The sequence below is a fragment of the Dromaius novaehollandiae genome, chromosome 23 (assembly GCF_036370855.1).
Source record: "Dromaius novaehollandiae isolate bDroNov1 chromosome 23, bDroNov1.hap1, whole genome shotgun sequence".
In the NCBI taxonomy this organism is placed as follows: domain Eukaryota; kingdom Metazoa; phylum Chordata; class Aves; order Casuariiformes; family Dromaiidae; genus Dromaius; species Dromaius novaehollandiae.
The window spans coordinates 3,777,951-3,805,849 of NC_088120.1; the positions used below are offsets into that span (position 1 = coordinate 3,777,951).

The 27,899-nt window shown below is 40.7% G+C and overlaps 1 protein-coding gene and 1 non-coding gene across 2 annotated transcripts; both read right to left on the bottom strand.

Annotated features, from left to right (window-relative positions):
- Nucleotides 1-1,490: 1,490 nt before the first annotated feature.
- PPP1R8 (protein phosphatase 1 regulatory subunit 8) lies at nucleotides 1,491-27,625 on the bottom strand. Its single transcript, XM_026102494.2, has 7 exons — nucleotides 27,474-27,625; nucleotides 14,924-14,984; nucleotides 8,129-8,282; nucleotides 7,182-7,402; nucleotides 6,520-6,664; nucleotides 5,273-5,337; nucleotides 1,491-4,275 (listed from the first exon to the last, which is right to left on the bottom strand). The coding sequence occupies exons 1-7, from the start codon at nucleotides 27,533-27,535 to the stop codon at nucleotides 3,922-3,924; spliced, it is 1,062 nt and encodes a 353-aa protein (XP_025958279.1). The 5' UTR covers nucleotides 27,536-27,625; the 3' UTR covers nucleotides 1,491-3,921.
- On the bottom strand, nucleotides 11,716-11,880 carry LOC112984563 (small Cajal body-specific RNA 1). Its single transcript, XR_003259527.1, has one exon. It is a non-coding gene; the product is annotated as a small Cajal body-specific RNA 1 (non-coding RNA).
- Nucleotides 27,626-27,899: the final 274 nt, after the last annotated feature.

Genomic DNA, 27,899 nt, shown 5'->3' on the forward strand with positions numbered 1-27,899 from the left:
CTGGTGTTGAGCAGAAATGGAAGCAGAAACTTTTTTTCCTTTGGCTGCTACTGCTAGTTTAGGACAAACAGAGTTTTGAGTTCAGAGGACCCACAAATTACTCTGTATTAACTGTGTTTGAAATAAACCTCTCAAACGGCATCGGACCACAGAGCCCAGTAATAGCCATCACAAAGCTCCAGTTCTTTTGACTTTTCCTGAGCCATGTTTTCCAGCCCACCCCTCTACTGCAGTCTTTCCTCATTACACTGTTTTGAGGCATTTGACATAGTCACATAAGCACACATCTAAGCTGGAACAGTCACCTGTGCTGTGCTGGAAGCTATTCCTACTTTCTTAAGAGGCCCCAGGGAGCAGTTATCTCCTCTGCAAAAACAGTCATTCTTTCAGGGACTTCCTCACAGGGTCTAAAACACAGGTATCCTATTGTAAAAAGCACCAGGAAGAGAACAACTTCTGCAAACTCATTACTAGCTCTTGAGATGCCTGCTGGGTGTTGAATTTTTGTATTTCAAAACCAGAAGTGAGAGGAGGGGAACAATCTCGTTACAATGTCAATTTGGTCAAGGTTGCAAGGGCAGATGTTTCTGGAAAACACGGCCCTTATTCTTTAGGCCAGTCACTTATTCAGCTGCAAACTCTTCTCCACCTTTTAGTTTGTCTTTGCATTCTGCATTGCAGGGCGGGACTTAGATTATTGTGCAAGTTGCCTCCTTGTTAATACTCCGACAAGAAATTAACTGATGACCACACTGGCATTTAAAATGTCAGACCACAAAGTTAACTATTTAACCTATTCCAACTGTTTCTACTTGTGTCAGATCAGCAGCTTCCACATAAATTGTAAGGATTCAATCTTCTACTGACAGAGATGTAACTGGCCCAGCTGCTTAAAGTGATATTGCTGGATTGAGAAGAAACACCAATCTATAACCTAAAGTAGTACTAGGTTCAGCAAAGCTCGTGAACCTCCCACAACCCCACATTGTAGGCGCCAGGTCCTAGTTTACTGCTCTTTACAACAGATCTCCCCAGTAAGCCTAGGACAGGGTGCAGAAACATGGTTTGAGAAAGGATGGTGCTTTTAGGCTGCCCAAGGCCAGTCTGTAGGACAGAGGCAGCAAGCTGGGTGATGGGAAGAGCAAAGCTGGGCTCTGAAGTACAACTTTTCCAGATAGAGGATTCTGCCAAAACTAGATCAACCTTCACTCAGAAAACAGAAGGGAGCTGCTCTTTAAACCACACTGTTAACAGGCAGGCACTGCTGCGTGCAAGTGTAATGCACTGCAGCACAGGGCAGCAAAGCAGCAGGCCACCAGCAAAGGGACTGGAGCAGCTTTAAGAGGTACAGCCTGAGCCAGCTGCTAGCAATACCTGCAGTCATAACTGTATTTTGCCATGGCAGAGGTCTTCCATTAGCCACATAAAATGTACAGTCTCAACTGCAGAAGAAGTGCAGACTGGGAACGAACACACTAAACTCTCCGAACTGGCAAAATCTGCATTTAATTTACAACATAATAAAGGTTACAGGTAAAAAGCTCAACAGAAAGAGTGAAAAGGCCTATTACATATTACACAAGTGTACAAACTTCTGTACAAAGCCCCTGGATGTTATACTGTCCCCTCCTGTACTGGCCAGCTATGGCCTCTAAGCTCTGAAATAATGAGAGCTTGTACAAATCCAGGGAGGAGAAGAGCTTTAAAAACAACGAGCAATAAAGTTCCCCTTTCCGAGAAAGAACTTGCAAAGAGCTACTAAGAAAAAAAAGGGGGGGGGGGAGGTGGAGAAATTGCAAGACAAAGAAAGAGGGAGAAAGAGGCAGAGAGCGAACGGGAGAAAGAGGCAGAGAGCAAGCGGGAGAAAGAAAGAAAGAGGGAAGGAAAAAATAAAAGTCCTGTTCAACTTTTACTTGCCCTAACTAGTCTTACCCTAAAAAGTTGCCTTCATAAAACAGACTGGCAGGAAAAAGGAAATTTTACATCCTGGAAAGAAGCAAACCTAAAAATCAAGGGAGAAAGATTTAAACAGTCAGTATGGAGTGTCTGGAACAAGAATGCCTGAGGACTGAATCATTTTCAATAGCAACCTAAACAGAGAGCTGCACAACTATGTCACAGAGAAGTTACTGCATTCGTCCACATAGTATTTTCAGGTAGATATGAAGGGGGAGGGGGAAACCTACCAGTCCCTCAAGGCATCATTCTTGGGTGGGGTAGCTACTAGCTCATTTTTTCCGCAATAACATGATAGAAGCAATCACTCTGCAGATGCAGAAGTCACACTGATCTTGGAGCATCTGTCCAAAACAGCTCAAGTGCATATGGCAGACAAGATGCGTTAGAAAACAGCCTTGCTCCAACAACCTTCAGGCTTTCACAACACTAGTTTGCCAGGTAGCTACAATAATGTACACATTAATGAATGGCTGGGGATACTACTGTCACTTCAGCAGACATATCCTGGAGGAATCCCCCAAACAAAGGAATGTGACTACACAGCTGAACTGCATTATACAATGTAAAAAATCCAGAATAAATCTAAGAAAAACAGAGCTCTGGCCTTACCTTATGTAAAGTAAAGACACTGCATCTGAATACATTTGAATCAGATTTTGCAACGTAAAAATTGCAAGAATTGCAAGAAATAAATTTGAAGGGCTGGAGCAACTATCCAAATCAAACTCCTCATTTTATTCAATGGGAAAAAGTGATGAAGTAGTAAAAAGAAATGTAAGGTTACAAAGCCAACCTGGGGACCGCTTTACTTAAGGTGAGGCAGATTCTCTTCTGAGAATTCATATTCTAGCTTTAAACAGCTCTCATTTCTCACCTGCAGTTACTAGCAGCCGAAAATAAAATATTGTGCATATTGTGGTTTCAGCTGTTAGATATGCAAGTCCTCTAACATTCCTGATGGCTGCTCACTTTTACTTGTGCCCTGTTGAATCTCATACATACCCTAATCTCACGGCTTCCGTTTCCAAATAAAAAATGAAGTTATTTGAATTAGAAGGGCCATGGAGTTTAAAAGAAAGCATTCTCCTCTGTGTTATCTCCGCCTTATGTTACCACAGTGGAAAGGATTATCACTGCTTTGTTGTTTATTACTTGTACAGTGCGGATAGTGGCAATCACCCAGTCAAAGGTTCCCAGGCTCACCATGCTTGCATGCTGCCATTAGCACCAACGCAAGCTCAGATCCATCCATGTATGCATTCATGTATCCATCCAAACAGCACTTTACTGTACCATACTGGACCACAGCTCAGGAACCCTACCTATTTCTTGTCCATTTTAACTCCAGGTTTTCATGAACTAGTGGGATGCTGTAGTGTTTTAGGTGGCAATTAAAAAAAATTGCATCTCAACTTAAAAAAAAAAAAACAAAAGAAAAAAGAGAGAGAATCCACCACAATAGTGGATTTTGTAAAGGTAAAATAAAATTAAAACTGACCTATATTTCGCAAGTTTTAGAACTCATATCAATGTGATTTCTGAAAGGCTCGACCCAGCAAACGTTTACTTCCGATACAGCTGAACTGCTATGGGCAAGCCCAACAGGAATGACATTACTCATAGTAAGCGCTATACCTAGATACATATACTTGCAGGGTCATGCCATTAATGGTAACTGTGTGACTCTGCCCCTTCAATTTATGGATCAAAGTTCAGAGTAAAGACCTCGGGACAGTAACGGCTAAGAAAAGGCTGCCAGATGTTTTGGTTCAAAAGGAGATGGGAGCTGTATTTTCTTAAACGTACATATAAAAACATTTGAAGACAGATCTTTAAAGGATATTTCACTTCTCCAATCTTGATATTACATGTGGTTAGGACACTGAAATTTTAAAAAGACGATACTGCACATAAACAGTTTCTGAAGTTCATAACTCCCACCCTCCCTCAACAAAACCCTACTCAGATCAGCAAGGAAGGGGTTGGCTTCTTGCCCGGCCATGCCTCCTTTGCATACTTTTTCTTCTTGGGTTCATTCACAGCTTCAGGATTAAAGACAGCAGGGTTTGGAGCAGGGTTCATGTTAACTGTTGAGGGTACAACAGGAGTCAAGTCCACATCTGGGGCAAGATTAGGGTAGGGCATCGGCAGACCACCAATGAGTGCTGTCCCATGGACGCCATGCGATTGGGAACCTGCCTCATTGTGAGTTGGAGGTAAACCACCATACAATCCTCCACTGTAGGGAAAGTTTTGCATGCGCCGTGATGCAGAATCATCTGTGGTCAGTGAGCCTGGATTCTCCAACCGTTTTTTCTGTAGATGGAAGTATTTAGAGAATTATTCAGGATAAGTGAAACAAGAAAGCAAGCCACTTAAACTGGATCCCAATGCCATTTTCCCTGAAAAAGCACCTAGACTGGCCACATACAAAGTAGTCACCATTTCCCACATCTTTGTCCCAGAAGGTTTCTTTTGGGGTTCCTCAAAAGCCACTCAATAAACTGTTAACAACGCATAGTGCAGGAAAGGGTGACAGAAACTGAAATACTAGCTCAGGTTTAACTCAGATCAGCTTTGAGCTCCCCTTTGCCTCCTGACCTTCCTTGCCAAACTTGAGCTTGTCCCGACTGCAAGACCAAATATGTCTTCAGAGAATAACAGAATCCCTCCTTCCCCACATAGCGAAAAACAGAGTGCAACTTCTGGATCACTTGGGCGATTTTGTCTTGCTCCTGATCATTTGATTCTTCTCCTGCAGGCAGGCAGTTTAAGGTTTTATGTAGAATTATCCTTTTCCACATACATTATTTAGTCTATACCCGCAATCAGTGACATTGTTATGCTGTTCCTTAGCTACTCTGAAATTCTTCAAATCTTCCCTACTCCTGGAGTGTTCAAACTAAATATTGCACTGGCAGTACACTCATTTTGGAGCAAAGTTTAAACACTGCTAGTTCTAGCAGACAACCTTATGATAACTTTAGCACTTACGGGGTTTAGATAAACAATTTCTTATTCTGACTACATGTCACAACTGATGCCAAGAAGTACCATACTGAATTTTTGGAAAGCGTGTTTTTTTACTCTGGGGCAGGGGGTAATTCCCATTAGATCCCATGTGTTATTCAAGAAATGAGCAGGACTTGAAGGGAAATTGTCAAATCTGCTGAGAGTTAATTGCAAGACGTGAACGCAATGTTTGCTTAACAATAGAACACTTGCCATCACAGAACTGTGTTTAAGGTTATAATCCATACAGTGAATTTATCAATGCAATTTCTTGATTAGAGAGTTGGGAGTTACTCTGTACCTTAACAGGGACTACTGCTGTCTGTACCATGTTCCTGAAACGCCCAACAGATGGGTCCACATCCTCTGTAAAGGAAAGCACAGTGAAGTTTTCAGTAAGAATACAGAAAGAGATGAAACATTTGCCAGGTAAAGCGACCTGTAGGAAGAACTGGTCCTTCTCTTCTCAAAGCTGGCACTGCGGCAGCCCTCCGTAAGCACAAGCAGGCCTCGGTAAAGAAAGGAACGGAGCGTACGGAGGGGGACACCTAGCGGCTGTGTCCAGGTGGGCTCATCAGTTGTTCTGAGGAGGAGAGGGATGAGGGGAGCAAGGCTTGGGAGTGCCAGAGGGGACACAGGGAACTGGTTCAGGCAAAGGGAACAGAGGGACTGCTAGTTTGCATTACTCAAACAGAGTGGAGTTCTGGGCGGAAAGCTGAGGCTGACGAGGCACTGCACATGCTCTAAGTCACAACCATTAGCCCTGCAGGGCCTTATGGGCTCTTGAGGAGTCAGCAGAATTCAATGTACAATCTCTGAAAATCTGAGCATCTTTTCTGTAATGCAGACAACTGCTGATGAGGATGTTCCCACAGCTAAATGGCATAAACTCATGGGTCAAAACGGTTATTCTGGGTGGCACATACTGCTAAAAGAAACTTAATCTCCAGAGGGTATGTAAAGATGCATATTTATTAATAAGCTGCACTTATTAATGATGTCTCATATTGACAATGTTCCTCTTAATAAGAACATCATCAATATAAAACAGCTAAGGAAGAAAAATGATTAATGAGGAACTGGATACATCTTCAGAAGTGTCATTTTGAACTAGAATCACTTGTTTCAGATATGCAGACAAGCAGGGGGCAAAAAAACCTGAGCTGGAGATACAAATACTGAGTCCATGACGCAAAGGAAAGGTAAGGAAAGCATTAAGGGATAGATTAAAAACAAACATGAAGTTCAGTTCTCATTTAGATTCCAAAGAAGATGAGAATTTAAAAGGTCCTTTTGGACCCATGAGATCTTTCAGTCTGATGAAACTGTGAGCAAGGAAGCTGAGTATGATGCCCCTGTCCTGAACAAATCATGCAGAATTTTTATAGGTAGAACAGAAGAATCAGGGGCAAGACACTTGAGAGATGTACAGCTTCTCTGATGCAGGAGACCGCATATAGGCACTGCCAAAAAAGGGATTTCTATGTGAATACTGGTAAAGGGGTTCTAAAGGCATCAACTAGAGTAAAGCAAGCTATAGACGCTCACCTGGATTAATGATTTCATCATCATCACTGAACGTCACTCTGGAGTTCTTCCGTTTTCTCTTTGGTCTCTGAATATCCAAGTTTCCTTCCTCTATGGTTAGTGTGGAAATTCTTTTGTTGTGGGCTGTATTAAACTCTGTCAGGTTCTAAGGATAAATTCAGAGAAGAAATAGTCTAAGTAACTAGCATACGAACTTTGTTTTAACCATGTGATTGTGCCTGTCAAAAAACTACAGCACACTGTTTAGCTTCAATGTTAGACCCCCTCAGAGAAAAGGGTGCTTCAATGCTACGCACACCACTTTCCCACTCTTCCCTAGCTAACTGTGGGAAACGAGTCTGCACTCACTGCTATTTGACAATGAAGAAGAGCCTGGGAAATCACCACTGACCTGAGGGGAAGTTACTTGGACTGAGGGCTGCCTACAAGCCTTTGTGAAAAGGCCATTGGAACAGTATGGTCAATAGGGCATTAGTACTGGGAAGTTGCATGAAGACAGGCCTATAATGGCACAATGAGATGGACTGTGAATATCTGCCAGCAGAAGACACCTTGGGCTGTCTTCAAGGAGAATTTAAGAATCTGGACCTAAGCAAACAAGCAGGGAATACTATCTATTTAGATGGATGTGCCACCTAGGTACAATGTGTCACGGTGCTCACGTCAAGTTCTGTTTCCTCCTCTGGCAGGCCCAGCAAGCCCTTGAGCTCTTCATCGTCACCACCCATTTTCTCATCTCCTTTAACTGCTGATGGCAGTGTCTGAGGCTTCTCTCGCAGCGTATATGCCCGTGTAGAAGCGCCAAATGAAACCGTGGAGTCAATGGGTATTTGTTGAGGTTTGTGAGCTTCCAAACGGATATGACCCAAGAACGTGCCATGTGCTGAGAACATCAGAACAGAAAACAGTCTGTTAGCCATCAGCTTGGGCTCACAGTATTTGAGCTCAAGTGTTGAGAAGTTCAGGATCTGTACATGGGTGCTCTGAGATACAAATCACTGAGCTTTGCACTGCTGAATACACTATCTACACTTTAACTACCATCCCACAAACTAAGATGATCCACAAGTCACGAAAAGAAATGACAAACACCATTTCCTTTCTGACTTCTTGCAGCTCCCACTGTACCATGTCTGCAATTATTCCCTCAGTGGAAAAAACCCAGAACTTTTGGTTTTATATCTTGGGAAACCACCCTGCAAAATGGGGAGCTTTTTCATTGGAGCTGCAAAGGGAAGGCCAAGTCACCTTCCTCTTCTCTCGCAGGCTCTTAAGAGTCTAGAAATGTTGCTTTAAACACCAAGTGAAATAGATGTAAACTGAGTGAAGCAAGCACTCCTAACCCTTGCCATTCTTTCATTAGGATACCAATTCTGAATATTGCTATCTGTCCACACAACACGAACAAAAAAACTGGAAAAGTATGTCTCAGATTCAGAAATGTTTAAGCACTGAAACATAGTACTTCTATTTACTAAAAAGCCCTCTTCCAGAATGAAGTTAACATAGGTTCAAATTTCAAATACAATTACTTTTCTGAAGTTTCTTGAATTCAGTTTGGACTGAAACCACTCCACATCCCACCCTGATTAAATGTCATGCTACTTACTGCTGTTTAGATCTATGAGGAAAACCCTCTTGAGATGTTTGTGATAGACCAAGGCAGCATGGACCCGAGAGCAGGACTGGTGGTCAATGGTAAAATCACATAGATCAGGATTTCTCCCAAAAAGATAATACTTCTTCTCATCAATGATGAGTTTCTGAGTAGAATATCACAAAAGCATATTAGATTCCTATAGTTTTTCAAATCTTCCTGAAAAACACACACTCAAGAACACAAATAAACAGAGCAAAAATCAAAGAAGCAAAACAATCAAAATATCAAGAGCTGATCGATATTTCGGTTCTGTCTAATACTGTTCAATAAAGAAACTCAGATGTTGCCCTTGTAATAATCAGAAGAGCGGAATATGGCAGAGTCAGTTATGCCCATCTTAAAAAGCCAATACAAGACAGCCTGGAAAGGACAATAATTCTTTGAAGCACGAGTGTCTCCTAGGAAAGAGTCTCTCTGACGTCTGCTCGCAATGTTTTTTTTAATACATTCCTTGAGACAGATCATCTTGGACCTTGTCAAGGCCCGGAATCTAGGCTAAGAATCTCTAGTCAAATACAAAATATTGAAAATACATATTTCTCTGTAGAAAGAGACTTACAGGAGATTTTCCAGACCTTTATTCAGTTCGAATTTACATCTTTGCTAAACATTCTGCAACATGAATCCACATCAGCTTATTCAGGCAACTACTAATGTTAGGCTTTTCTTCTTTATTCATCCTAGTTCCAATCTCTTTTTTAAACAACATTTTGCATACATTAAAATCAGCAACGTAAAATACCCCTGAAAAGCAAAGGAACGTGCTGACAAAGACCTACAGTGCACAGCAAATTTCTATTAAAAGATGCTGTTGATAAAAGGAACTCCTTGCTCCTAAATGCTAAACTACCTAAACAATGCAGCAATTTTCCTCACTGCACCCCAAGACCTTAATTTAATCTGTGTTTTCTTGCTTCTAGCTGCACAAGTCAAAGGCTAGCAATGCATTAGAGATTTGTTAACAGATGACTTCCTCTGCTCTATGGAAACATTTCCTAAAGCTCACACAATGTTAAACAGTCTGATAAAGCAAATTATGATGATGTATTTTTCCACCTTAAAAAACACTTAGCTCAGGAAAGCATTTGCTTTCATGAAATGACCTGAGCTGAATTAACACTTTGCCTGCTAAAACACTAGGACTTGTCTCTCCCTGCTTCTACTCCCAGCTATATAGTCCTTTTCTCCTTTGTGCTGCCACACATCTGATCAAGAGTTTGCAGCTTGCAAAGCACTGTTTTGCTCTGTTAGTTTTCTACTGTTTTAGTGAACTGAATCAGTTTGCCTTCAGTCAGATGCGTATCACACCGGCTTTAGGGAAGTGGTGAATTACATGCACCGGGAATGCGGGATGAGCCAGGACCTCCCTTCTGGCAGCAGCAGCAATTGCATGAATCACTCTTTTTGTCAGCTGTATAAGCCACAAGCTCAGGTAGAAATAGTTCATATTTCAAACTAGTTATGGGGAGATTCTTATTTTTTTTAGAGCTATCAGAAAGACTGACAAATCAACACCTAGACAGGTATTTATTCTGTGACAATATTAAGTCATACAGAAAATAGGGAGACAAAGCACGGAACATGACATAGCATTTCTATTCCTCTGCCTTGTCTACAGGCATAAAATTCACACTGACCTAATATTCTACAAAGCACTTTGCAAATTTGTGTCTAGTTACCTGCCCACCCATTATCGACTTAAAGCTTTGCTTAAATTGCTGCTTTCAGACTTCACTTCCCCTTTGAATTTTTTCAGATTAATTTTTCTCAGATGTGTTCTCCTACAGTTTATAAGTTGAACTCTGCATTGTTTTGCTGAACATTTATCTCTGTATCATTTTCCAGCCCTCATGCTGCAAGTTCTTATAATCTGGTACTCACTAATAAATATTTAACACATTTCATGTATTTATTCTCTTTTAGACCACAATTAGAAGATGAATAACTCAGTCAACTCCATACTAGTATATATCACAATCACTTAAGTTCTGCTTCTGCTAATTAATGTCTTATTCACACTTAACACAAGATATTCACTTCTAAACATAATTTCATGAGTAAATGCTCTGTGAAATCTACTGATTTACATATGTTTATATTTTGGCCTGCTTTCCTGAAATAACAAGATATAGATGATCAAGCTGTTTGTGTATCCATCAGTCCCCTACCCCCATTACTAAACCAAATAACTTTCTAATCAATTGGCCAATTTCAAGATATTAATTTCCAAGAAGTTTTGTGAAAACAAACTGCTAGATAGAGGACAATCACCTCACTAGTACCCTCAGTGATATACAGGCTGATAGAAAATCCACAAGAGTACTTATGCTTTAGCTGTAGAAAAATCTTCTTTTTGAGTCCACATCTCATTTGATGGTACAGAAATCACATCGTTGTCAGAGAATCACCTTCAAATAGATTATCTGGTGACAAATAAGGTTCAAACGCAAAATGAAAGTGAATGATGATTCCCCTATGATGTGGACATTTAAAACATGCAGTTCTCTCCTTTGAATCTACTTGTGCATGTTCGGGAATAGCATACCTTGAAGCCTCAGTTTAGATGGAAAAAATAAAACAAGAAATCAATATGCTGAAACAAAGTTTCATGGATTCTCCTGTCACCTGGCTACTTTATTATCACTTCCTTGCTCTTTACAAATACTGTTTTTCACAAGACTCTCCCTTCAGAACTAACCAGAAAGTATTAACCATTGATAAAGAGTTTAAACAAATACTTGGTTTCCTCACTTTTTTAAAATTCCACTTTATTTATTTATTTTTAAATAGTCTACCTGTAAACAGATCTCTCTTCCCCCTGTAAATGCTTAAGGCTAGCACACGTTTGCTCTGCTTTCCCCTGCAAGTCTTAACGGACACCTATCATTCCAGTAGTCTCTCTTACCATATATAACTTTTCCTTAATATTCCAGTACTTTAATACATCTATTTTATCTGTGAATACCATACTGCTTGTTATAATACATCTTCTGAGAAAGTTAATTAGGACTTCTGGAGGTTTCAGCTTCATAGCAATGGATTTATTACCAATCCTACACAGTACGTTACTCATTCAGTTCAGCACTCGAGTCTTTCATTCAAATACATTTGTACCACTCAATTCTGTGATTCTACTATGTGGGAAGGACAAGTAGCTTGCACCAACTTTTTTTATCCTAAGGTATTGAAAAAGCTCTTGTGTAAACAGAATCCTGATACAAACAAGTGGATCTTCAGAAGTTGTCTCATTATTCCACATTTCAGTGCTTAGATCCACAAAGTAGCTATCTCATGATCTCAAGTACCATAAAAGTTGGTCCAACAGCTTCTCATTCTTATCAACAGCTTAATCCAAAAGAAATTTCTTGCAAGTTATCATTTGCACCCTTTAAATGTAAAACAATACCATTCTGACTTGACAGTATTTCAAGAGATCTTGCAAAGATACAAATGAATTCATAAATTGGGAGTGCTGCAGCAAATCAGCAAGAGAAAATCGTTTTATTGACTTTATTTCAATAGAGTGTTTTTAAGAGTTTTGTGCCTCTGAGTTATAACCCAGTGTTATCCTTTATACACTGAGCTTAAACACTGCATGGCTTGTTTAATGTTGCACTTCTCAGACCCAGCAATCACGAGGTGTACCTCAGATCTCTGTACAAGACCTGGGACACAGATGGCTCGGTTAGTATCAAGTGCTCAGTAATCCACAAAGATTTAAGAATGTTCTTACTTGGTTATGGCTATCTATGTAAAAGACATAACTGAGAAACTACCACATGCCACTAACCAAAGAGGGAAATATATGGATCATATTCAACCACTTTGTTAGCTTATTGCACAACTCTCGTATGTGCACCAAACACATTGTCTCACATAACCACCACAGTCTGGAGAGCTTGTCAGCCCTTACATACAATGTACAGGGCCACAAAACAACCATGTAATGCTCATGCATGGTATACGAAGCAGTCTGCTACAGCTTCCCAACCATGCCAGCTCTTCTGGTTCTTACTTTAGCAGACGGTTCTGGCAAACCATACTTCCATGCTACACTTGTGGCTGGATGTACCTGGTCACCACCTGCCACATCATTCAGCACACAGATATTACACGCTGTGTAGCTGGCAAACTGCACCTCACTCAGATGCCTTGACACCCAACACTAGATAGTCAAGATATTCAGGAGATAAAATAGGAACTCTGTAGTCATTCTGTAACTGTTCCAATTGTATGATGGCTTGCTACAGTGTAAACAAAGAATAGGGCAGATCATCAACTGGCATGCATGCATCAAGCAAGATTAGTCATTGAAGCCCAGGCTGATGAATGTTTGGGACAAACGTCTAAATTTTTACTAAGGTCAGGCCAAAGCTGTGGGAATAGACCCCTCATCACCTCCTCTACTGAGCCTCAGAGCGCTTGGACAGCAGACAAGCAAGGGCTGTTACCAGTGCTTTGTACGACAGCAAAAGAACCTCTCTTAGGTTGTCAAGAGAGTTGACGTGAGGAGGGAATCAGGATGTTTGTACCACCTGCTTTTCCAAGGCAGCTGGAGATCCCAGGCTTACAACTTGGGCCAAAAACACTGGGCAGCACAGCCTAAATAAATTCCTTCTCAGAATCTGACAACACCAGGACAATATTCCTGTCAATTTACCAACACTGAATTTGTCTGTCCATTGTCAAAGGCGACGGCATGTTGTCAGCCTCCATATTGGCATTCTGCTGCCTTTTTTTCAGTGTTGACCAGGACTTCTGTGATAGCCATTTGCCTAGCACACGTGGACTAATTTAGCAGAGAGCTTCATATAAACTTTCTTTTCCATCCTCAAGTTCTCTCTCCACTCTCAAAAAATCCAGAACAAACACGACAAGATAAAGCTGGTCTCACAGAAGATCTCCCTAGTAGGAAGGCTGCATTATGTTTGACCACCTGCTACATATCAGAAAACCCAAAGTCATTGCCATTTGGCTTTGCTCACTGTATCTCATTATATAGCCCAGAAAAAAATATTGAAAAACTCAGTACCAAGTACAATCCTCACAAAAGATGCTACTGCTAGGATGGCAATGAAAAGGATGAGCTGAGAAGCACCTGTATTACAGCTCTCTGACCTCTGACAGTGATTCTGAATATGTAAAGGATCGTCCTGAGAAGCAGAAGACAGTCCTCTGAAGAGGGACAGGATGCAATGGGTTTGAAAGCTACAGCGCCTAGGAAGAGCAAGTGAAGGATAGTCACAACATAGTCCAAGCAGCTGGAACAAACCAGTTGAGCCATGCCTTTTGAAAACTAATGAGGTCCTATGAAGATAAGGTAAATGTGTGTTAGCATCTGGTTCCTTTCAAATTGAGGCTGACCTAACTTGTCCCCTTGCTCCAGGCTGGTTTTGCTAGTTGTCTGTGTCTTCAAACAGGGACTAAGAACACTCACTCAAGAAGTATGTGAATTCAAGAGCTCTGCTCTTCTTCCCTATAAAAACAAACCTAAAGCTTCATTTGACTGCTTTCTGGCCTACAAAGAATAAGAATACAGTTTATTCGTGAGATATCTATTTATGAGATTTGAGGTATCTTAACCAAATTTTGAAGAGTAAATCTCTCTTCTGCTAGACACCAGAAGGAGCTCTTAAGACTGATGCTCCTGTGGTAGCACACAGTACAAACAGCAAACAACAATCTTCAGTTCCCTCAGTCTTTCCTGATCTAACAGTGAGTTTTAATTCTCCAAGTTTCTGTTCAGGGAACTTAGTTCACCTCAAATTTTGTAAACTTTTGCTCTCCAGAAACATTTCTCTATTTTAGAGAAATTGCAAGTTAGAAGCAGTCTCTCTAAGGTTAAAACATGGTTACTGGCTGGGGTCTCTGGCAACAATGTCAGAAGTTTTTTTCTCTTTTTGACTTACTACTTTTGATTGAAAATATCCTTTTAAAAAATCTGAATGTTGATCAGTACAACAATAACATAAGACCTCTAGTTATCAGTGATGAAAGACAAAGTATGAAATATAGAATGAGGAGATAAGTTCCTATGCCATAATAAAAATAATTCTTCAAATCTGTGTTAATCACAACATTCACTCTAGATCCAGAATACGGGATGAAAAACACACTATATTTCCACACAGTAGGACAAAGTGACATTCCTGTAAAATGTGGGATGCCTAGCTGACCTTACTGTAAAACAAAATTAAAACTGAACATATCTAAAACAAGTAACAGAACATCAGAGTTTTTACTCTTACTCTTTTGTATTTGGGATCTATTTCCCCACTTTTTTTTTTTAATGGGTTTCTTCTCATGAAGTTCCTAAAACAAGATTTCTTCTGGTCATCTCCTATATGACTGTCTTGTAGGAAACAAACAAACAAATCAACTTTGGTCATAAATTAAAGTTTGGAAGAAATAAGACTCTGCAAAGTATCAGTTTTCCCTTACAAATACACTAGCTCTGTGTGTGTGTGTTTATGTTTAAAGTTTGTGAAATGTCCCTACAGTGTTTGCAAGCTGAGCACTGCATTCCTGTATTCCTTCAAGACAGACTTAGAGTATAGGCAAAGGAAAACTGCTTCACTTTATCCAGAAGTTTCAGAGTAAAACCAACTGATTTGGAAATAATTAACACCAGGGAGAAGTGAAATGCTTCTGGATGAACATGGTAAATGCAATGACTAAAAAGTTTCTTACCACTGCTGCCTATGTATATGATACACTGAACATGTAGAAGATGTATTTTCATACCTCAATGAGTTTGTCTCCTTTGACTACATCCAGATGTAAGCCAGGCGGAGGCTTCCCTGCCCTGGAAAATAAACAAAAAAAAATAGTAGCAAAATATTCAATAAAATAATTATTAGTACTGCAGCCATAACACACTAAACCAATACAAATGTAAGCAGATTTATTTTGGGGAAAATATGAAACCCCCATAATTGCTGCCTTCTTCCTGCCAATTCATTCTGACTGCACATAAAACATACATTTTTAAAATGAGAGTTAAGCTGACAAAACACGAGGCGCTTCAAGCTTTATTTCTCCAGGGAAAAACAGCTCATTCACAAATTGAACATAGCAGCTCCCAACAGGACATTAGGTGAGGCCAGGAAGCCCCCAACAACTAGAAAAGGGAATGGGCTGGGATTATTTTCAAGAAACTTGTCTGCTTAAGGGCCTGCCAAAATGCTCTGTTTTCTCATGTTACCTTCAAAATAGTAAGTCTATACCCTTAGCTGTTGAGAGGGAGAGAAACTTCCACTATTCTTCCCTTCTAGAACTGGTGATGGCCAATATCAAAAAGGGGCTCTATAATTCAGCTGTAATATCATTCAAGTTTTTGACCAATGGCTAGCGTCCCTCCACTCTTGCCCTATAACCAAACTTTCCTACCAGTGTGGGGAACTAAAACACTTCATGGAAGAGGCTACAGCATCAGATAGCAAAGGGACCGCTACGCTACCAAATTCTCCTCGGCCAAATTCTCAAGCGCACAGCAGTTCTGTTCCTCTAGCCCTATAGCTCCATCCCTACCTACGCTCTGCTGAAGTAGCTTTGCCAGGTAGATAGCATTATTCCCACTTGGGGAAAGAGAGAACAGAGGCAAACGGGACTAAGCAATTTACAGAAAAACAACACTAATATGCAGCAGAACCCATGAGGATTACCAGTGTTAAACACATATGGTATTCCCAATGTTCAAAACCAGGACATCATTGTGGTATGAATACACTGCCTGTCACTACATAGGATCCTAGGCTGTTGGGAGCAAATGATGTTTTTCTATTCTGACCTCTAAAATCTGTATCTCTGGTACTCCTTCACTGAGAATTACATTGCTGCTTGTCTCTGCGGTTAGACTAGCTTTCTAGGCAATGGCAGTGACCCAGTTCTCAGCTATCCTGCTGCCCTTCTGAAGAGCAGCCACAGAAGAGATCACATTCTCATTTACTGCTTCGCTTACTGCACAGAGCAAGCAAAGAGAAGAGCCACAATGGGCGGTGACATTCTCAGCATGGCTGGGGAAGAAAGAAAGGTCACTTATAACTGAAGCTGTTCGCGGGGGTTAAAAATAGATGTTCAGGCTTTTGGGATGTGCCTTGCAATTTGGACGTTTCTTCTGTCTCCCTAAGTCAGTTGTTTGTTATACACATGCTCTCCTAGATAACTTCATACAAGAATACAGCTCTCCTATTCCTACACTTCATGTCTTTCTCAAGTATTGCACTCATGAGTTTGTTTTGGCAGTATCTTAAGCAGTATTACAGCCTTATTGTGTTCAGTGTCTTGCAGGCATAGATCAATAGGGGAAATTACTGTCTACGGAAGACTTTCAGTCCAGAAGAAGTCAGAGAATGGATAAATTTTTTAAGCCCTTTGTTATCAGAGGGTACTATCTTGTGTTAGTGCTGTTCTTTTTGTGTTCAAAGTCAAGCTGAAGGTAAAAACAGAGTGAAAATAGCAGCAAGAGTGAAATGACGAGTAGAGGGGAAAGGGAAGATCAGAGATTATGTATGGCAAAGGATGACCATCGGACAGGATTGTGCGTACAGAAGGAGGACGTGGTTGTGCTAGAACACTCGGGAGGTTTCCCCTGACCCACCAGGTGAGGGTGTTGCTAAAGCATTTTTAGGAGATGCTGACCATTGAGTGTGCAAGAAAATATCGCTGAAAAGGAAAGTAGAGGCCAGACTGAGTAAGTAACTAGACCTGCTTGTGGAGTTAATTTGTGAAGGGTTGGAGAGTTTAAGAAAAGGGGAAAAAAAAGAAAAAGGCAGCTCTTGTTTGATCAGAGTAAGGCATGCCCTGAAAATTATCAAAGAAGTGTTGCAGAGTAACTAGGACTTGGTAACCTGCACGGAATGGAGGAAAACAAGTTTGACAGCACTCGAGGGCAGAAAGGAAGACACTGAAGTGGCATGAAGAGTGAGTGCATGGGTGAGAACTGTCTTTTAGTGAAAAATGAGAGCTGGGATCCGAGAGAAGAACAGGAAGAGATAACAATATTTAAGAAAAAAATTATGGAAGTCTAATTGGCATGTTCAAGAAGGGCCAGAGAGATATCAGAGCAGGCTACTATAGAGGATTTAGAGCAAGTGCAATACTTGAGAAAGAAATGAAATGTACCATCCCTGGTAAAAAAACCAACCTTTGGAGCATACTAAATCAATGTCACAGCTAAGGCTGCTGAATTTAGGTCTTTATAAAACCCTTTTAATGAAAAAGTAGCAGAATTCTCCAGTTCTGCGTTCAGTCCTGTGATCAGTTGCAGAATTGCCAAATATCAAAAGTAATGGCTGTATCTGGAAGTGTTAACAACCCTCATATGCTCTGGTCTACCAGACCTCTAATCACATGCACCAAGGAGGTAAAATACTGTAAGGCATTCACTTACAGAAATCCACTAGCACAAAGTCTGTTAGGTCTGCTGTTAGAGAGTATTCTTCCCTTATTTCCAGCATAAGGAAAAGTCCTCTCCCTCCCAGTGAGCAACGTACTAAAACATCCGTGAAACTAGTTTTCCTATGCAATTCCGAAAGATGGAGAAGTTACTTGAAGTCAACAGACTCTCTTCTCTCTAGAATATATATGGACAACTTGGTTTAGCACTGCTCTGAGATAACAGATCTTACCCCAGAACTTGGATCCATGCAAACGGATCCATGCAGACTGCTTGCTTTTGAACGAGACAAGACGTTGTTCTGTACCTTTCAAATCATATATTGCAGTCCTGCTGCTTGAACAACTTCTAGTATCTACATCTCAGCATTCTGTAAGTGACCTTCAAATCAGACCTGCAAAAGGACTAGCTGCAAATGGTTTATTGGTTCAATAAGTTTAACTGAGACAAAATATGTTTCTGTTTGAAAATATGCTTAGACTGCCTACTGGATCTCCAAGGGCTTACTTGGAAGAGGAGTCTTCCAGAGGCTGATTGGCAAGGGGAATATGGCCACAGCAACATAATTAAATGAATTTTCTGGATCAGAGAAGAGGTGAGAGAACAATCCTACACTAGAGGTTTTCCTTCAGCGAGAATGAGGACAAGGAACTCAAAAAGAAGGTTCAGTAAGAGAGATTTTTAGGACAAGCTGATAGACAGAAGTAACAAATGGCAAAACCCAGATGGTATTTACCCAAGTGATCTAAAGCATATAAAGTATCAAACAGCTTCCTACACATAACAGTTTCGCAATCTATTACTTAAACTACTCTCACTGTCAGAAGAATAAAGGTATCAACTGTGATGCTAATTTTAAAGCATATTCCAAGTGTGATGTGGAAAATACAGGCAGTAAATTCAAGTTCTGTCCTAGGAAATTGGTAGAAACTATAATAAGGAGTAGAACTAACAGACAGATAAGAACAGAACAATAGTCAGACCCGAACAGGGTCATGTAATCCCGTGTTCAGGATGGTGCACTCAGTGGCATTTTTCACCTTTCTTGTAAACTGAGAGCACTACACACACAAGATAAGAGCTCTTTCTGTATGAAGAACTTTAAAAGGACTTTACTTATGCTTCACATTCTTGGCGAATTCTTTGGGCAGACCAGAGTGACAAACAGAGTAAGAAATCTTTTGCAAAATGAAAACATCCTCCAGTAACTAATACTGGGTGCCTCATACAGGCATACTCTCCCAGTTACCAAGAGTTATCAATTCAGGGACTTTTTGAGCCATAGTTGCTATCTCTTTAAACAGCTGCTGATGTAATGGCTCTATAAACAGATGTAAACTTACAGCACTCACAAAATCTTACATAGATGATTTCACAGATTAACTACATGTAGTTAAAGCACCATCACCTTCTGTTGACTGTGAATCTGCCTGCTATTCGTATTCATGCTACAGACATCTAACGTCCTCAGTTGTTCCTCCTGCAGACTGCAGAGGAGCCTAGGCTCACCGTTTGTTGTACAGCTGTCCTGTATCTTTGATTGAGATAATACTTTAAAATAATACTTAAGAAAAAGGATTAACATGGTTTTTGAAGAGGCAAGTAGTATCTTACAGTCTACCAGAATTATTAGCGACAACCAAGAAGATGTAAACAAGCGTATCAGTACAGCAAATTGGCATTTTTAAAAACCTTTTGACAAAATTGTCAAGTGGTGTTAAAGAAATTAAGGTGCAATGGAGAAAAGAAAACACTAATCCATAAAGGGACCTAAATGCTTAAAAGTTAGGAAAGAGCAGGGTCCTCCAAGGGTTCCATGCCGTTCAGCAGACCCATAAACAACCTAGAAATAGAGTGAATGAACGAACGAGAAAAATCATTTATGTCAACAGTTATGCAGGACAGTCAAATCAGACTACAGAGCTGCAGAAGCATACCACAATACTGAAATGCTGCTTGAGAAAATAGTCTGTAAAAATCAATACTCTCAAACTCAATGTAATGTAAAAGAGAAAGACCACCTGAACCACAAACACACAACAACAAGGAGCTCCAAATTCATTACTGTCACTCAGGAAAGATCTAGAGCCATTGTGAATATTTTCAGAAAGAATCATCCACAGCTGACAAAGCAAAGATACCGCAAGGAAGAAATGTTTATGCTACTGTACAAACAAAATGTATTCACATCTTCAATGCTGTATTAGCTCTGGTTTCCTCATCTTGTAGAGAAGGGCGCAAGGATGAGAAAGCAGCCTGGATGGCTTTGGACAAGCAAAAAAAAAAAAAAAAAAAAAAAAGAAAAAAGAATCTCTCTCTTCAGGAGCTTTGGGGAAAAAAAGTGTTCACTCTCTTAGTCCCCTTAATGAATGCTACAAAATTACTGTATTAATTATATCTTGAAACACAAGAATGAAGAGGCCTCGGATTTGAAAACAAGGAGAGTACTTTTTCCTACATTTGCATGGTTTGTGGAGCACACTGTCACAGGATGTTGTGGCATTAAAATCTGTTATAAAAGGCAGTTAGAAAATTTGTGGAGGTTAGGTCTGGTGTTAATTGTTAAACACGACAACCCAGACACAATCTTCAGCTCACAAAATCCTTTAACTTCTGACAACCAAAAGCCTAGAGTGTAGTCAAGGGGAAGATGCCTTCCACTCAAGTCCTACGTACAAGTTATTGGCCACTATCAAGACAGGATACAGAACCAAATGGGCTGTTGGCTTCAATTAGTACAGCTGTTCTTATGCTCTCTTCTATAGAAAGAAACGGAAATAAAGAAAAATCCTCCTCAAAATAAGCAGTGGGCCAAACAAGAAGCTGCTGCTGATCTTAAAAATCAGTGATACAAATCAGCCGTATGCCTTTCTCAAAGCACGGCATACACAGAGTCTGAGACCAAGTTAACACTCAAATCTGTTTTGGTGACTTGATAATAAATTTGAGGAAACAAACAAGTATTATGGCAAAATTAAAGCTTAAGGTTTGAAGGGAGGCATCTGTGACTTCCTCCACTCTCAGAAACATTAAAATCATACTCTCCAAACTTCCAGTTTTAAGAAACACTGGTTAAAAAACCTTGTGGTCCAGACGAGATGATCACATACCCTTCCTGAATATAGGAAATTTCAGTATGTATTAGAAGTATTTTATAGAAGATTTCTGATTACAAGTGTGGTAGCTGCTTCAGCTGAAAAAAGCATTCCACTTGTATTAAAGTATTTGCTCAACTTCACCTTGGCACTATGCATGCTTTCTTGTTACAATGCATAGTTTCATATAGAACGAGATTTTACCGGTTCAATCTGTAAAACACCTGGTTACTTATTTGGGAATTACGTCTCCATGGAATACAGTGAAATCAGAAAACTGTAAACAAAATTTAATTCCTGAGACTAGGGCCATGAATATTCTAGTGGAGAGAATTAAAGACTTTAAGACATCAAAAACTGAATTAAAGTTGCACTGAATTAAACAGGAAAGTGAACACACACAAAATTTAATTCCTGAGACTAGGGCCATGAATATTCTAGTGGAGAGAATTAAAGACTTTAAGACATCAAAAACTGAATTAAAGTTGCACTGAATTAAACAGGAAAGTGAACACTAAATAGCAAGGACCAATACAGTGATTAATTGATAAAATTACTCATTCTCACTCTGAAAATGTAAAAATAATCTTCAAGTAAAATTTCCCTGTAGAAATCACAGTAAGAAAAGACAGGACCTCCACAATCAACACCACCAGTCACTGCTATTTCAAGTCATATTGCTCTAACCACATTCAAGTAAACACCCATTAGTTTTTTTGCCTCCATTACGCCTACTAGGAAGCTGTTCCAAAGCCGTTTTATTCCAATGGCTAGAAACTCTTGATTTCCATCCTAAATTGTTTGGTGTTCTTGTCTGTCAGTTTAAAAAAAAAATCCTTTCCCCATACTATCCCTATTTAAAAATACTTAGTGAAAGCCAGTGTTGTTTCTGTTACACTAGACAACCAAAGCTCTATCCTCTCTCAAAGTCAGATCTCTTTTCCGCCATCAATGTGTTCGCCCACTGCATCTAGTTCAGTTTGAATTGAGCTTTCTTAAATACAGGTAACATAGACCATGCATTTTCATTAGTGCCTTTACAACAGCACTAACATTCCCCTGCCTCAGACAGATGTATCCTATTACACACCAAGTGGAAGATTAGTCTTTTTATTTACTTTTGAACAGTTGTATCTTACTAGTTGTTGATGGTCATTCCGTGATCAACTTATATACTTGAGTTTTCTCCTTCTGTTTCCAAATAGGGAGTTTCTAGCTTTCAGAATAAGTTCTTGTTATTAGCCCTTAACTATTTTCCATCTTACGCTTCTACATTTCATCTTGTTTTTATTGTTCCAGTCTTCAAACTATACCAAAAGGACTGGATAATACTCAGACTTTTTTATTCATGTTGACCACATTTAACTTGTGTTACTAATGAGTGCTGTGACCATTTTTATCAAGGTTATTAGCAAAAAAAAAAAAAAAAAAGAAAAAGAAAAAAAAAGAAAAGAAAAAACCCAAACACACACTAATGATCAGCCTAGAGGCTAATCCTTAAGAACATCTTTCTTTTGACAATTTCTCTGTCTACCTGCAGTTATTGCCTGGAGGCCAACTCCTTATAACACTTCCAGTTCTCATATGAGCCCTGCCCCACCATCTCCTCCTAAAATGATAGTTTTCTTTGTGTTCAGAAAAGTCAGTTCTCAAAGAAAACATGTTCATTCGACAAAGTCACCCTTTGACAGATCTACTTCCCCATCTTCAGCAATTAATCTCCCCAAAATATAGTCTAGCAGCAGGACAGAGCAAACTGCAGGCTTTCTTATAGTAGCAAAGCATATGAATTTGTTGGCCTTATAGATGACAACAACAGCTTACAATGATTAGCAGCAAAATAATTAAGAGGGACATCACTGAACAAAAACAACTTCCAGCCTGAGTTTTTGAAGTATTTGCTTGTAAACACCTACTGGAAATTTTTTTTCTCCGGTAATGGAGACTGAAAAATATTTCTTCAGCTTCTTCACCTTGTGCTCTACAGACCAGTTCACTGTTCTGTGCATTACATGGCAACAATTCTGTGGGGAATTTGTATAGATTATTTCTGCTGGCGACAGCAAACACTTCACTGCAAAACTATAGAGAAAAGGAAAGAAGCAGGTACAGGCAGATGAGGAGGTCCCCCCTCCTGGCTGAGCTCTTAACCTTGAAAGAAGTACATTCAACAAGGAAGAATAAAACAGCTCAGAGAAAGAGGACAAAGCCTTTAATGCTTTGGGATGGGATGCTAACTAAGAAGTACTCAATAATGGAATTGAAGTTTTATTGACAGTATCTCTGCAACACTGCTGATGTTCATGTGTTTTTCATTTTCAATGCTTATGTGCCAGTAGGGTTACAACAGTTACATCCAGTTCAAATCCAGCAGCCTCACTGAATTAAGCCCTATCTAGTCTAAAAAGAAATTCTGAGTCTTAGCTATTAAGGACATACAGAGGACAAGTATAATTCTGTTGTGTTAGTTTAAAATTAGGCCAATTATTTAGGTTTCTAAATGTGGGCTCAGATGCCTAAATTTAGTCACTTCCAAAAATCTTGGCTTATGTGACTACTGTATGCACCTTCTTGCCCAACTTCAAGGACAAGGTGCAATTTCCAGAACTCTAGAACTCATCATCTCCAGAAATCAGTGTAAATCGTTGTCAAGAACAGCCTGATCTCGGCTCAGAGAAACTGAGGGGGAACGACTGTTCCTTTAAAACACAGTTTTAAATTAATTTACTTACAGTCGAGACAGACAGTAAAGAGAAGCTGCAGAGAGTAAAGGCAGGTTAAAACAAGACAAAAGGAAAGAGAGGCAGTGTTCCTTTGAACACACGATATTCATCTCAAAATCACCTCCCAGATCATTTGTACCTCCTGTAAATTGCTGCAACTCATTAAAAACCACCTCAGGAGGTATGCTAAAGATTTAACAAAGGAAAAGATATTTGTTAACTAAACACTTCTTCTAATCTCATGGTAGGTCTAAATTTTAGACCAAAGAAAGTATGATCAATATCTTTATTCCAGTTTTAAGTGTTTGTTCCGTGTCCCTGCTGACACATATATAGGAATTACAGTACATGCATAAAGCAAGTATGGGCATAGGCAAGTACTATTTAAGAGAGAATTCATTATTTGTCAACTGTCCTGAGCCACTTTGACTGTTGGAAATGAAAGAAGAATAATTATTTTACGGACTATGAAGTAGTACACCACACTAGCATGAAAACTAAGTCAAAGCCAGAACTTAAAGCCAATGAAAACATTGAATTTCAGTAGAGAAGGATTTTCTGGAAACTGGATACTAAAACATCACCCATGTTAGGGAAGAATAGATACAATAATAGAGGCAGACCTCAAAGCATGGTCAACAATTTAAAGAAAAAATTAACTATTTCTGATCAATATTTTTAAGATACGTTACTCTCATGGTGGAGTTTGCAGCCACAAGTGCAGCTCTGATAGAAGCAGAAAAATAAATCAGTAAACACTGCAATTTTGACTTTAATGCAGGTTAATGAGCTTGAAAAGGATTCACTGTAGAAGAAGCTGCTACTACTGACCATGAAGACTCTCTGCAACTCAATGGCTTTTGGTCCCCCCAAACTCTCCCTGCTAAGATCTGCACCTACACAGCAAACCTCTCTGTGCACACATAAGACATTGAGGATCCACGCAGACTGCATCTACACTGATGCTTTATCTTCTGATTGCTGTTTAGCAGCAGCACATCTCCACCAGCTGATATCAAAAAGAGAAATTTTATTTCAAACCACCTGCTGATGATATTTACTAGCATGATTCTCATCCTTTCAAACAACAATGCTCACATTGATCGTCAACATCTCAATGGCAGCACCAGAGATGCCAAAGATGGGAGAATTCAGAAAGTCCTTGGAATAAACAAGATTTGAAGAACTAATTACAGCAGCTGTCAAAATCACTTTGAAAATTCTGCCTTCTCTCTCACTCCCTGCTCCATGAGCAGACTCACTCTCTGCCATGACCTTTGAATGTTAAAGCAGATTCATTGTTCTCCATTCAGCTTCTTAAAACCTTGCTGAAGCCAGCTATTCATTTACCAGTTGCTATAGCTAACAAATCAGAAATAGGAAGCCTTGAGTCAAACACACACACAGCAGATTATATTTAATATATCACACGTGAATCTCAATTACATGAAGGCCTCAAAAGACATTGGAAGACTTCACATAGTCAAGAGCTTCAAATAACAAAACTACCGGTCCAAAGCCTGCTACTGCAAACGGTTTTCACTCTGGAGGATCGTAACTGCAGCTCACGTACGGAACAACTCTGAACATGAATCTGCTGTGAAAGACCCTCACTTACTCAGCATCAAAATTGCGTGCCTTTTCGTTTGCTCCAAAAGAAATAAAGGCTTTAAAATTGTGAAGAAGAATTTGTAATTTGGTAGGCGCCAGCAGAATTAATGTAAAGTTTTTACAAGAGATATAGTATTCTACTTTTTGCAGACTAGAAAAATCAAGATCAGAAGTAAATAAATTCAACCTGTTAGGAGGGCTCCTCCCTCCTACTGGATGAGACAGAGGAGTACCATCAGCAACAACTGCCTAAGATTTTCCATTTTCAGTTGCTTATACTTTTAGTAGAATACACACACTGTTATTGGAAGCTATCCACATTGGCTCCTTGCTGCATATTAATTTTTTAGGCTTATATAACAGCTTACCTGTTCTAAAAGAAATGTTAAGGAAAAATGCAAAGCCTACCCTCCCCCAAAAGAACCTTTCACTGAGATAATTTACCACATCTATTCACGACGATTTGACTAAGATCAAACTCTATCAGGTATGCATTTTATTATACCTGTAAAAATACACAGCTTGTCCAAACTCAGTAAGTAACTAAAATATTACAATTTGTACATGTCCAATAGAGATTTAGTGGAAAGTAAATAGTTTCTTTAAATCACATAGGGCAAGAGTCCAAAAACCATCTTTCTTTTACCCAAGGAGTATTTTAGAAAATTATATTAAAAGAACATTCAGGTTGCAAAAAGCTGATCACCAAAAAAGCTTGGAAATGTCAGAATGAAGATGGGCCATGGTACTTGAACACGGTTCCCTTACTCATGGGTGTGAAAATTCAGGCATTAATCACATCCCTGACTCCCCTTTCACCTCATTTTTCCATCATTCAGCACAATGGGTTTGTGCTTCAAAACCAAATCATGCTAGTACAGTGAAGGAAGCTGTCTATCTGTAAGACCCTACCCTGTTTGTAGCAGAAGCCAGAAAGTACGTAGCTAAAGAGGCCCTCAGAGTTATGGCTGTTGCAGTTCTCTTCTCCAGATGGTATTTATTTAGGAGTTCTTCTGCAATAGCATGCAACAGACTGAAACTAAACATGTAATAAGTTATACTTTTTCAGCTATTCAATCTAAGGCTTCCAGAAGCAGAAATCTCTAGTATTTATACATATACAATACAATCCATACATGAATACAATGCAAGCTGTGAACACTGCACTATAAAAATACAATGAAAAAAATTAAGCAGATGCGTCAAATTTCAGGTTGAACAACCAGAGTGTACTGATACTGTGTAATCATTAGGTTTACTTCCTCCATCACATCATCATTATACAGAGCACCATCTTGTCTCATATAAATGTTTGCTATTGCATACACTTAGCACAGATAACAGGGTAAAATACACGAGCAATTCTCTTTCATCAGAGATTTAAATGGCATTTACTGATTAAAGCAAGGACTTATAAAATAAGTGAAAATTAAAAAGCATATTCACTAAGCATCCATTCACTCAGCACCATCATCCAAACACTGAAGAAAAGTATGGGACCCACAGTAAAAAACAGATGACTATGCAATTAAAGACTGCAATCATGCACACACACATGCAAGGATTAACTAGCTGGAACTACCTCATACAAATATAAAAGTGCTTGACTTTTTAGCTCTAGTGTTATGTCATTTTCCATGTGATTTAAAGTACATGTCACCTGAATAATCAGCCCCACATCACCAAAAGAAGGTGGTATAGCAAATACCTATTTAGCCACCTATCTGAAAATTCAAACTGAACAAAGCAAGGTCCTAGAAAACCTAATCTACGGCCCTGCTCTCAACAGAAGCTTGGATCAGACGATCTCCAGAGGTCCCTTCCAACCTGCACTTTTCTATGATTCTAAAACCAACCACATTTGTGTTTCTAATACTGCTTCCCCAACACATCGCTTTGCCCAGACTTCCTATGCAATACAATACAAATCCAAGCTAATTTTAAGCTGATGGATTTCTTGCACTAGATGCATAACTCGAATAGGAAATTTAACTTGTCTTACCTCACATATTTTGTTTAAGCCCTTACAAAAACACATTGCACCTCCTGAAAGCACCCCGAGCTTCAGCCAGCTCGGTATTTCGGCATTAAACCCAAATAACCCGCAGGCACTTGCTGATGAAGGACACATCCGCAGGGCCGCGCCTCTCAGAGCCCCCTGACAGGGCCCAGCACCCGGGGGGCAGACAGCGACCGCCGCTCCGGGCTGAGGCAGCCCAGGCCCGGGCAGGCGGCCTCGCCCCCGCGCCCGGGAGACGTCGCGGCCCCGCGGCCCTGCCCGGCCCCCGGCTCCCCTCACGCGAGCGGCCGCCACCGGGCCCGGTGCCACTCCCCCGGCCCAGCCCGGCCCTGCCCAGCCCGGCGGGCACCGGCGCTGCGCCGCAGCAGCCGCCGGCCCGCTCAAGGCCCACGGCGTAGCCAGGAGCGAGGGTCCCGGCGGAAGGGCACGGCCCGACCCGCCCGCTCACCAGCTAGGGCACTCGAAGAGCGAGAGGCCGCCGCCTCCCGCCGAGTTCGCATTCGCCGCCATCTTGCATCTGCCCCATTCAGGCGGGCCGAGGGCAGGATGGGAAACAGGAGGACCGGAGCGGGAGGCAATCCCAGAGCGCCCCGCGCGGCTCCGCCACAGCGAGCGAGGGGGGAGGGGGGCGGCGGCGCGGAGGCGGCCCGCGCTCGGCGCCCGCCGCGGGCGCCCCTCCCCCCGCCCCGCGGGGGCACCGTGGCGGCTCGGCGGCCGGTGAGGCCCCGGGGGGCCCGGTCCCGCCGCTGTGCCCAGGGGATGGCGACGGGAGGCGCCTCGGGCCCGAGGCAGCCCCGCACCGCCCAAACGTGGCCCCGGGGGCTTTCTTAGGGGCGGCCGGGCCGGAGCGGCTCCCGCGGGTCAGGTCGCAGCC